The following is a 13,114-nucleotide window of genomic DNA, read 5'->3' on the forward strand; positions in this document are numbered from 1 at the left end:
AAATATAATACAAATTATTACTTTCCTCTGGCCAATAATAAAAATGCTTGGTCATGGTAAGTCCTTTCTCCTTTTGCCTTACCAAATTAATAATGACTTACCCTTTTCTTTTTGTCTTCCTCCATGACAAGATATAATATATGCCAATTTTTTTATATTTTTTCAAAATTTGCAATAATTAACCATTATCATAAAAGAAATTAACAATTGTAACTTGACTTGGTGGTGCCATGTGTCACATGCATTCATACTTTAATTTGAAACCCCCCAAAAAAAATTAATTTTTATGAGATGGGTATTGTCAAATCATGTTTTTTGTATTGAGGTCAGGGTCCTCAATCAAACCTGTAGAACGAACATGAAGGAAGCGATTAGGTAACATGGTTTATATGCCAGTTGTCTAGAATATTGGTAGAAGGGTCTTTCTTTCAGACTCAGCAAAAAAGAGATTTAATAGATTTAACAATCCTTGTCATCTTTTTAACATGTAAAACTCACTATTATAACCCTGGAGTTTCATTTTAGCTTAATATTATATCTTTGTTATGCAATTATCCATTTCTTATAGAAGTAAAATTGAGTATTATACATATAACTCTTATCTTTTATCTTATAAATTAAAAATTGTATAAAAATTTAAAGACAAATAATTTGATAACAGTTTTAATATACATATTTTTATTCTACTAATTCAGCATTAGATACTCAATAAAATAATAGTAGACTTAGACTCTCAAATAGTAACCTAAACCACTATAAAAACGTTCTTGATTTTATTATTTTCTTACACTAAATTGCATCAACAATTTAGTGTATTTCTAGTTCTTTCTTTTCACTAACCATTCATTTAGAAAAAAAAGAAATGAATGATGTTTGGAGGAAATTTCAAAAAGGGAAAAAAGGGTTAGCATCATAAAGCTTCTTTTTCAACTTAGGCTTTTTAATTTTATCAAGTGTGTACTTTTGTTTTGTTGGCTCCATCAAGAAGGCAACTTCAAATTGGGACCAATTCACTGTCACTCACTGAATCATCTTCAAACAAACAACTTGTCAACCAAATGACCAATTTGCCATATCAATGATTAACATGGTTTCTTGTACAAATATATTATTAGGCAAATCGTATAAATTTGTATCTGTCATATGAAAGGTTTTTCTTCTATATATCTTTTATTACAAACTTGTTTTTGATGTTCACTTTAATTCACTATTACTTAAATAATGCTTTCTACTAGAAATCCCACTTGGCATAGTTTGGCTCTCTCATCTAGTCGGATTCCAACCCTTAAACCAAAATTTTTGAAACTAGCTCAAACCGTCAAGGCATTTTGTTTGTATGTATATATATATATTTCAATATTAGGTGCAACACTTGCCCGGGATAAAAGGAGAAAAGTGTTAGCCTAGTCCCATCAAAATATGCATAAACCAATGACAGGCAAAAGTGATTCGACCCTAAAAGCACTTTTTTTTTTTTCTAATTTTCAAAAAAAAATTGTTCAAAATTTGCAAGATAATATTAATTATGATAATCATAATGGCCTGACTTTCGATGTCACATAATTATAAGTAATTGAAAATTTGGCATGCAATTTTTATCAGTAATGATGAACAAATCTTGTCTCTCTTTAAGTGCTATTATTAAAAAAGCTGTTTTATTCGTTCAAGGATGATTTTCGATCCAGGCAGATCCCATGCATTCGCGCTTAAATTAATTGTTCAGTTGAGTCATTTGGTTTTAACGGGGGCAGGCAGTCTTTTGTTGAGAGCTTTGAATTAAATTAGTTTCACTCTATTCAATCATTATTTGAAAGTTATTAGTTTCTTTGTATTTATTATTTTTGAAAACTAATTTTTATTTCAATTTATTATTTGTGGGTGCCATGCATTGGCAGTGTCCTTTGAATGCTGAATTTGTCACAATTTATGAAGGAAAAAAAAAAAAAAACAGTAAAATGTCAAAATCTGAAGATCGAAATTTGACCTTTTTGATTGCACCAAATTTTGGCATATATTCTATCCATTAATTTTCGAATTTAAAAACTATATATAGTTTTTTTTAATCTATTGTTTTATCTGATATTAAAATATTAATATGCATGAGTAAAATATTCTTAATTATTTTATATATGGCGGCTAATTAGAAAAGATTAATATTGTTTTTATTGTAAATCAAAACCGACAATCTATAGATCCTCACTTATATCGTTTATAATTAAATCTAAAAAAAACTCCATTAAATTATTTAACACGATCAATATAATTCGGTTCAACAAATGTTGGAATTGATCATCATAAATCATGACATATACGAGGCTCTATCGCTTGGTTAGTGGACAGAGACCCACTTTTTAGTGAGCGAGTCGGGGTGGGGACCAATAACAATTTGGATGAACTTGTAATAAGTTTGGTTTATGAATTTTCTTATTGCTAAACAATTTAATATATTTTATCTAGAAATAAGAATTTAAATAGAGTTTCTCTTGGAAATAAATACTCTAGCATTTAAACACTTTTCTTTTTAAATAAATGATATATCAATTAATTAGTAAATATGTTCATTTGTAATAAATACAATTAGAAACGAGCCGAGTTAGACTCGAATAAGGTTTGACTAGTTTTCGACTTGTTTTGAACTAGCTAAAACTCTGGCTTATCGAGCTCGCTCAATCACATGTTTATGTTTGGCTTGCTTGATAATTTTACCATTTATGATCGGCTCATATTAGTTTAGGTTTGCACAAGATATTTGTCTTGGTTTGACACTCACCTTCGAACCCACATATTCAATTCTAGATTAAATATGTTATCCATTAATAAGTTCAACTAGGAACAATAAATTTAGAAAACATTGGTCTAGATTGGACTGTCTGACATTCACCTCCGAACCCACATATTCAATTCTATATACCATAGTTTATAATATTAATTAATATGATTAATCTCGTTCAAGACTCAACTAAATCCTTATCCAATTGCATCATGATGTGAGTTTAAAATTTTTTAATTAGCTTGTATGTTGATTAAAGTTTGAGCATATAATATGAAGTTTAATGTTGATGATCTCAGGTGGGCACAAGCTCATGTGTCCATGAAGTAGTTCACATTTTTATATTTATATATATTTGTAAAGTACTTAAGAAATGTAAAATTGTCTTGTGGCTCAACCACCATTATCTATTTTATAATTAGGATTATCAACTTAATTAAACAATACCCATTTTGGTCTTGATGCTAAATTTGCCAACATAATTAACTATTAATTATAGATGAGATTTTTTTGTCCCTAAATAATATATACAATTTAGAGTTTTTTGCAAGTTAGATTATCATAACACCAATAAGATTCTATTATAATCTTGATGTTTGCTATGGTGTAATATGAGTAAAATAAAGAGGAAGGTATAAGGGAAACAAAATTTTTAATATGGTTTTGTCTGATAATTTGGAAAACCTATGCCCATGAAATTGTTATTCGGTATTACATACAAGGTATCCTAAAAATAACGAATATGCGAGAGAATGTATACATTTTTTTGTTTTTCTCTCTCATCTTTTTTGACAATCCTTTGTTTTTATATGACTCGGGAAAAAAAGTTAGATTCAAATTATAGGAGCGAAATCATTCCTCTAGTCCTTGGAATGCTTGTTCTTGTTATTGTGTCTGAATTCAGCTCAATGTATCTAACACATAAATTTCAATGTTTTCCCATCAAGATCTCCTAACAGCCAGAGCAAATTGATCATCAAAACGAGGTCACAAAGCATCAGTTCTGCTTGAAGCTTGAATTATTAAAAGATAAAAAATGTTAATAATTAGTGTAAAAAATTAACCCTAGCAAAGCAGTGCAAAAATGAGAATAAATAATGCAGAGAGATCCCCATTCTTGATGCTACTGGGGCAAGGCCCTGGTGTTTCAGCTGTCTCATGTAAAGTGCATATACAGAAAAATCCAACTTTGTGGACATAGAAATAATATGGTAGTCTTGCCTTTAGCTAGCTTTGTTATTGAATGGTCTCTATCACAATACAAATTGGTGAGCCGATTGGAATATTATTATGTCCAAATGACTATGGCCCACCCAAACTTTTATGAAAGACCTTTCATATTCTTTAAGTTTGAAAATTCCGTTTTTCTGCCTATTTGTCAAGGTGCTATGATAGTTTGGATAGTTAAGGTGTATGTTTGTTATTTTGTATAATATAATATGTTTAATATAATTTTCACTTTTAATAGTACAAACAAATTATAATTTCATTGTAATTATTTTATATTTTTCTTTTTTCTCCATTTTCATTTTTATTTTTCTTTCTCTTCTTTTCTCATTTTTTGGTAGTTGGAAACACCTAACGGCAACATCAAACATCTATGCTTGATAGAATGAGTAGGTGACAATGAGACGAAGGCGGCAAGTCGAGGTCCACACAACATGGATTCAACAATCCTAATCCAAAATCTTTCATCTCTTCTCAATCTCACTCACCAATGAGATCAAACATCTTGGCTTGACGAAATTATACTTTTATTTTGAATGTCTTCTAGTAGTTTTTCGACATTAACCTCCATCTTTTCACCTTTTCTTAATGGTTTTTTCAAATTGTTCTCATGTTTCTGATATCAATCCAATATCTTTTTTTTTTAAACGAAAAATCCTTATTAGAGTCAGACTGTCCTTTTGAGACTAGTTCAAACATGTAAAAATTTCGAGTCTAATGATTAACTCTATAATAATTATATCAAATAAGTTAAAATTTTGATTTTAATATGATATCAACAAATTTCAAACTTATACACTTTTTATTACTTAGATGTCTCATCTTTGTTACTCAATCTACGAGCAAATTGCATAGGATCTTTTTCTGTATAATTTATGTTGATCTGAATACAATTGTTTACTTTATTTTATTTATTTCCCTCTCTAATCCTAGGTAAATTAATTAAGCATGTGAATAATGTTTCTAAAAATTTAAAAATGGAATACATCAAGCCAACGAGAATCTTGCACTGTCCGAAAATTAAAATAGCACATGCACGTACAGAAAAGTTTCCTGTAAAGCATTACGACAACGTTATAGATTCACATGCAGAGTTATCTCCAACCTTGTTCACTTCTACGAATCTTCCTTCTTATATATATATTTTTATTTATAGTTAATTTGGACTATTTTAATTCAAAATGTATTATATAAGAACAATAGAAGGAATTGAATAGAAGGATTGAATTTTGTGTTTTTTATTGAATGAATTTAATTTTTAAATTCTTTTATTAAAGAAACAAAATTTTCCCTATATTTTAATGGAATGTATTGAATTATTATTTGACTTTTAACTATATTAAATAAAAGTCACGTGATAATATTTTCTACTAAAAACGTTATTGTGATCATTTTAGTTTATTGACGTGGATATTTATCGGTTAATATTTTGGTTATCTAGATAAGTTTTATTTTACTTGATAGGTTTTGGGGTTGTGGATTTAAATTTAAGGAAAAAAATTAATTTGAGAATTTTATAATTGAATTATCCATGTCATTTTTAAATTTTTTATTAATATTTTACTTACTGTTGTAAATTTTGTTTTTTTTGAATGGATTTTGTATAAATAAATTTGGATTAGTTTGTGTGTTCGTGTCAATTATTAAATTATCTGCATTAATTAAAAATGATCTTGATTATCATTTTTTAAAATGAAATAAAAATTTATCTAACTAATTTTTAAAAACATCGAAGATTAAACATGTTTTTGTATCTCATTAATTTTTGTACGACTAAGAGTTAGCGTTTTTGATCTCTTTCAAAGATTGTAAGGTTTAGCTTTGAATTTGGATTTACGAAATAAACTCAAGCCTTCAATTTGTCATTTAAAACCAATGTTTTTAACTAGAATTTAGATTTGATTTAATCAAAATACTACTTCATAAATCAATCCTTAGAATTAATTAGACATATCAATATAATTAAAATTTTAAATAAGTTCGTTGAATATATTTATTAGATAATATTAAAAAATAAATAATTTTAGTTTAACGATGCTTGTGCCCAAATAATTTGTCCAAAAATTGAGATTCTTTTTATTCTTAATATGAATTTATGTATTAAATTAGGAATCGACACAACGAAAATAGCTACATAATTAGAAGTAATAGTTTCTCATTTCCTCGAAGTTATTAAGGGAGAAGTAACAGGTGCACGTGAACAGGAGAATTCTTGTGTATCATTGTCGGGTCATTTTCGAAAAGGATTTTGTCAATGCCGACCCGTGACAGGTGACCCCATCGCTCGTACTGTGGTGGTTTCGTCATTTGGACTCACTTTAAGTGGCGTTTTCGGAATATAATCACTTACGAAATTATCACCACATTGAGACAAATTCCTACTAGAAGCGCTCCGCCTGCACTCTGGGCCACACAATCTCATCGAAATACCTAAAATGCCCTTCCACTTGGATGGCGATGTGAAATGACAATTTTATGAGCAAATTGTCAGTGCAGGATTGTTTAGAAGGATAACCAGAGGCATCGTAATTATTACAATTTTTATCACAAAATTTGTTTTCTTATTGAAATTATTACACTTTTAAAATTTTTATTTAATTTTTTTTTTGTTGAATTTTCCAAATATTCATTAATTTTTTAAAAATATCCAATAAACATAATTAAAGTTGTTCTATTATTTTGTTTTAGAAAAAAAAACAATTAGTTTAATATTTTCAATAAAATATAATAAAATTTTAATTTTTTCAATAAATATGAAAGTTTAATAATTTCAATAAAAAAATAAAACTAAATCCTTTCTATAAAAAAAGTGATAATTTGATAGTGTTATATAATTTCCTTCTAATCATCATTGAAATAAAAATATTTAATAAAGTAATATTTCATTTTATTATTATCAATAATACTTATTTATGTATAAAAAGTTGACCAAAGATGGATATAGATCGTAATCATATAATTAAATTATTACAAATTAGAGATAAAATAAATAATTAAATCAAACAAAAACACATAAGTATTTTTATATGATAGTTTTTACTATTTAAAAATATAATATTACTCTATAAAAAATAAAAATAAATTTGTTTGAACATATTTTAAGATTGTCAAATTCTTTATGGATTGAACATATTAAGACTTTATGTTAAAAGTCTCATCCATAACCTAAGTTCGTTATAGTCATTCAATTTTATCATATTTTTTGTTGGTCTAAAAGGTAGTTGTTCATTTTAAGCCTAAGCCTACTCTAATATCACTTATAATAGTTTAAAGATTTATGATGAAAATTTGCCCTCTACTTAACATATCAAAATGACTTTTAAAAATTATAAACCGAAACCTACTCGGGGAGAGAGAGGACAGGGGGAGGGAGAAGGAGTTTCGATAGTATAATACTTTGAACCTATATATATTCCTATATGATGGATTAATCAAACAACATTGTATCGTTTGTCATATACCCTAATCTAAGAAATAAATTGAATCAATGCTAGGATGATAAATTTAAGTGCCAAAGACAAAAAACATGCACATATAGAATCATTTTCTTTCAAAGTTTTATGGGATGATGACTTGAAATTTTTTGGCAAGTATAGTTTAATTTCATAATCGAAGGATTGAATAGGACCAACCCAATAATAGCATGGTTGTTACTATCATCTGATTCTATATCATATATGTGAAAGATAATATGTACCAAAAAGTGTATTAAAAATTGGGATGATATAGTGAGTATATCTTATAATATGATATTACCGGTATAATTTAATACATTTTTTAAGAAAAGTGATGATATAATAGAAGTGTGTTTGAAGAATTTTTAAATTTTGAAGGTGGTAGTAATATTTTCTAAAATGATAGCATGATAATTAGAAATTATTATTATTGTTTTTTTTAAAGGGCATATTTTACAATGCGATATAATACAATTGGCAATAAAAAAAATTAAAAATTTGAATAACAATATGATTCAGTCTTGCATATATGGAATGATGCACTTGCAGGGTTTGATTGGGCAATGGCCTGACACTCAACATCGTCGCTCATTGGTCACGCTCGTAACGGTCACTATATTAAGATAACTGATGTAATTAATCTATCTTTGACTTTTAGGTTAAATATCTAGTAAGAGTTGCGTTTTCATACCATTTATAAGCGTTATTACCAAATTTACTTTTCTGGATTCTGATAACCCAAATCTACCATTTTTTAAGATTCATAAATACAAAATGAGCAATTTTATAAAGGTTAACAATATATACAAACACCGATACATATACTAATATGTTATTATATAATTAAATGTTATTTTATCTATATTTCAAAATTATCAAATCACATGATGGTATATCAATATTTATACCCGTATTTATATCTGTTGTTAGTGCATGAACTATTATCTATAAAAATTTCTCATCTCAAGTCACATTGAAATGAAAATATGAATCCAATATTGCATCATGAAGGAGTAAAAAGAGTTAGTTGGTCTCTATTAATTTTGAAAATTTTTTAATTTAGTATATATAAAATATTATATAATCTCGAAAAATTTTTTCACAACTCTCTTAGATTTCATTATTTTTATCAAACCCTTTAAACTTTACTTTTCTTCAAACCGAACCCATACAAGTTTTATTTCCGTGTCCGCCATTGAAGAAAACACTACACATATTAAAGTTTGAACCCTTTTTATGGATTTCCTGTGAATACATTAAATTGAGGTATTAAAAAGTGAATAGATTTTGGTAAAAGGGCAAGTTGAAATACCCAAGAAAGTGAGGGGCAAATTAATAATAATAAATTAGCATCATTATAAATGACAATAGAGAAGACCAGGTTCTTGTACTCTTCTTCTTTGGCTGCCTGCAAAACTCCCTTCTTTCTTCACCACAAATGAAGAAGAATTTTCCTGGCTTTTTAAAATTTTTCGTATTCCTCTTATTATAAGCAGATAGATAGTGCCAACAAATCCCAAGTTCTCTTCTTGTTTTTGAAAAACAAAAACAAACACCTCTCTCTCTCTTGATATTTCACCATCATCATCTTCTTCAAGAACAGGAAAAGGAAGAGAAAAGAGAAAGACAAAAAGGGTGTTTTTTACTGCAACATCTAATCCCTTTTCTCTTTTGAATTTTTTTTGTTATTATTATTGTCGTTGTTGTTTCTGCCATGTCAAATATCTCAGGTGATGGTGCAGTTCTCAGTTTCTCTTCATCTCCATCTGGTGGTACCGGTGGAGATGAAGCTCACCATGAACATCAACAACAAGAGCTCCCCATTCACTTCCATGGAGGCTCCACCTCAACCAACACCACTACTCAGAAGCAAAATCAACCTCCTCCTCCTCCTCTTCCTCCTCCAGCCATTAAAAAGAGAAAGAGAAATCTCCCAGGAACTCCAGGTCGATCTCTTTTGGTTTTTCTATTATTATTATTATTATAATAAATATTTTCAAAGAGGCACACCAAAATTTCTTGTCAGACAGATGATCTGAACAATCTAATAAGTCCAAAACCAACCCAGAAAGAAAAAAACAATCTGTGTAAAATTTTGTTGTGTTCTCAAAGAGAAAAAGATTGAGGGTACTTTCTTGATCCAAACAATCGAAAAATGGCTGAATTATTGAAGTGTGTAAGGTTGTTGAAAGGGTTCAATTATTGGTCAGGGATCACAATCATTGAAGTGAAGCTACTGTTTGTTTATTATTTATTTTGCTTTCTATAAAATATATTTTAAAAAAATACTGTTTCAAGTAAAGCTGCCATCATGAATTTGCCTCATTTTATTTTTTTTCTTTGAAATTTTCTCTGCAGATCCGTCTGCTGAAGTGATTGCTCTATCGCCACGCTCTCTACTGGCGACGAACCGTTTCGTGTGTGAGATTTGCCACAAGGGTTTTCAAAGAGACCAAAACTTGCAGCTGCACAGACGGGGCCATAATCTGCCATGGAAGCTCAAGCAAAGAAGCAGCAATGAGGTGAGAAAACGGGTGTATGTTTGCCCCGTTCCGACGTGCGTTCATCACAAACCGGATCGTGCATTGGGGGATCTCACCGGAATCAAGAAGCACTTCAGCCGGAAGCACGGTGAGAAGACATGGAAATGTGAGAAGTGCTCTAAAAAATATGCTGTTTATTCCGACTGGAAAGCTCATTCCAAGACTTGTGGTTCTAAGGAATACAATTGCGACTGTGGAACCGTCTTTTCCAGGTAATTTTTTAATTTAATTTAATTAATCATTTATCTAATATAATTTTAACCACTAATCTTCACAATTATTTTCAAATCCTTCAATTATCACGGGATAATCATACTCAGTCAGACTGAAGAATTACCCTTTTTTATTGTAAAAACAATTTCTTTCGTTAAAATATCCAACAAACATGATTAAAACTCTTTATTTTGTATCTTGTTTAAAGGAAAAATCATTAGTTTGCTTTTTTTCAATAAAAAAATTTTGAAAATACTTATATTGTAAAATATTTTATCACCTTATAAAATATTTTTAAAAACTATTTGCGTATTGATAATAAATATTAAAAACATTACTTATTTAAATACCTAGTAATGGTGTGAAATCTTAAGCTTGAATTAGAGGATTTAGGTTTTACTCGACACTGTTGTAATTGCATCTGAATATATACACTAACATCTTCTTATATACTCGTATAGGTTGTTAGACTAATTTCCTTGTGATTTATTAAAAAATACCCACCACAAATTAAACAACAGATTAACATCTTATGCCCGTATAGGTTGCTAGGCTATTTTCCCCTAGGTTTTTTAAAAGCATCCACTATAAATAGAATAGTTGGTTAATGTGTGAAATTTTAAGTATAGAGTTAGAGAATTCATGTTTGACTCTAATTTTGTAGATAGATTGAAATGTACATACCACATCTTCTAATTTGCTCGTTTAGGTTTTTAGATTAGTTTCTTTATAGTTTATTGATTTGGTGATCAGGTTGAGAGGGTCTACTAACGGGATTCTTAGTAAAAAGAAATAATTAAAAACTCTTTATCATTAAATAAATGAAATATCAATTGGATAATGTTATAGAGTGTTTATTATTAATTTATAATTATATTTTTTTTTTTCTAATTTAACTAAGTTGGAAGACAAAATAAGGTTTGGTAATATGTATGGTTAGAGTCTTAAACTTGTCTATGAACTGACTTGTCTTTAATTTTCTTGACTTAGAATGACTTCACATTTTGATTATCTTGTATTATAATTGTGATTAAATGTAATTAATCAAAGTCTTATTTTGACCATATAATATTACTAACTTATCATTCTACTTTGAAGTCTCAGTCTCCCTTATTTCAATCTCATATTCCTAGTTAAAGATCAGATTCAATTTGAACTTTTAAAGTTCAAATTCGAATTCAACTAATTAGGTTTGTTTCCATAAAATGAATTATTCTTTCAAAATAAAATTATTTTCAGATCAAATTTAAGTAATTTGTTGATGTCAAATTAAACCTTTCCAGGTTCCATTGGATCCAATCCAGGCCATTCCTCGTATTTCATCTAATGAATTAGTAATATTATACTTAATTTACTTTGTTGATTAATTTTGTGTTGCAGGAGAGACAGTTACCATACTCACAGAGCCTTCTGTGATGCCCTAGCTGAAGAGAACAACAAGGTCAACCAGGGGGCAATGGCTCACACTGGTTCGAACCCACAAACCCAGAAGGCTCCTGAGCTCGTGCTGCCGAAACCTAGTCTGAACATGGCGGCGCCAACGCGAGCCATGTTCTCCAACAACTCTCTAGGAAGAGGCAGCTCGTTTTCTACAGCTTCTTTATCGGCCACCGCACTGCTGCAGAAGGCGGCTCAAATAGGCGCCACTGCCAGTAAAGATACCGGAGGTAACATGAACATCCCAGTTCCTTCTTCTCTGCTCACAAACATGGCGCCACCGTCATTTGCCAACACAATGCAGCCACACATTCATCAGAACGACCAGACTTTGAACCCGTTATTCAACAATGAAGTAGCGGTTGGTGATCAGCGGGCAGCCATGAACGACCCTGGAATGTTTTACAGGTTCTCAGATCATCAAAATAATCCATTAATGAAACATCTGAACCAGCAGGCGGGCATTAAGAGCACTCATAATTATAATAATAATAATCTGGATTACAATTTAGGTTTAAGTAGCAGTAATAATACAAGTACCGGAGCAAACTATAATAACTCAACCGGCTTCTCATCAAGATTTGGTGGTGGAGACATGATGACCGTTGATTTCCTAGGAGTTGGGAGGCCAGCAGATATCAGGAACCTGCATCATGATCAGCATCAAGCAAGGCTTCATCAAGTGCAAGCACTGAACAATTTTCAGCAGCATGCAGCAATGGGGAAGCAGATGTGGGGAGTCTAGCTTGCTAGAAAAATAGAAAAGCCTTTTTAATTTTAGTTAATTTAATAATAAATTCTAGTTATTGAAACTTTTTCGGTGGAACTAAGAAGAATCATGCATGCATGTCTTACTAAGAGTAAGGCATTGAGGATTTTGGTTTAAGATATATTAATTTTAATTGCATTTTAATTAGACTTAATTTGTTTTATCTCGAAAATTAATCTTTTGCATTTTTTTTAAAAATATCAGTCGGGTTATCCTTAGACTAGTTTTCTTGTCTCTCACTGAATTCAGTGACGGAGACAAAAATTTTTGTTAAGGGATTAATATGGTCCAATATTTTAAAAAATTTAAGGGATCTGGTGTCCCCTTAGCCCTAATGCGGCTCCGACTTTATTGGAACTGGTCAAAGATTTCTAAGTGAGTCTATAAAATAAGTGAGTTCATATTATATATCTAACTGAGAAAAGTAAGTATACATTGCGGAAGTGGGTTGTTTTGGTCATTCATAAGTTTTATATGGACGTTCAAATATCTAAAATATATTTAATACACGTCTATTATATTATTATTTCACTCAAAAATACTTTATCAATTACGTCAAATGTTATGTTAGACACTAAAATATACACTCAAATCAATTTACAAAAGCATATTTTTATAACCAAAAACATTTTTCACAAAATTATTCTCTCAAACACTTTTCATGTGCTAAATTACCCTCACATTCCCATTCCCTCTTCTC

At 29.5% G+C, this 13,114-nt stretch overlaps 1 protein-coding gene across 1 annotated transcript; it reads left to right on the forward strand.

Annotated features, from left to right (window-relative positions):
- The first annotated feature begins 8,839 nt into the window (after positions 1–8,839).
- Positions 8,840–12,568, forward strand: LOC123198469 (protein indeterminate-domain 12-like). Its single transcript, XM_044613153.1, has 3 exons — positions 8,840–9,398; positions 9,811–10,207; positions 11,589–12,568. Exons 1-3 carry the CDS (start codon positions 9,167–9,169, stop codon positions 12,388–12,390), a joined length of 1,431 nt encoding a protein of 476 aa, XP_044469088.1. The 5' UTR covers positions 8,840–9,166; the 3' UTR covers positions 12,391–12,568.
- The last annotated feature ends 546 nt before the right edge of the window (positions 12,569–13,114 follow it).

Source organism: Mangifera indica, chromosome 2, assembly GCF_011075055.1.
Source record: "Mangifera indica cultivar Alphonso chromosome 2, CATAS_Mindica_2.1, whole genome shotgun sequence".
NCBI classification, from domain to species: domain Eukaryota; kingdom Viridiplantae; phylum Streptophyta; class Magnoliopsida; order Sapindales; family Anacardiaceae; genus Mangifera; species Mangifera indica.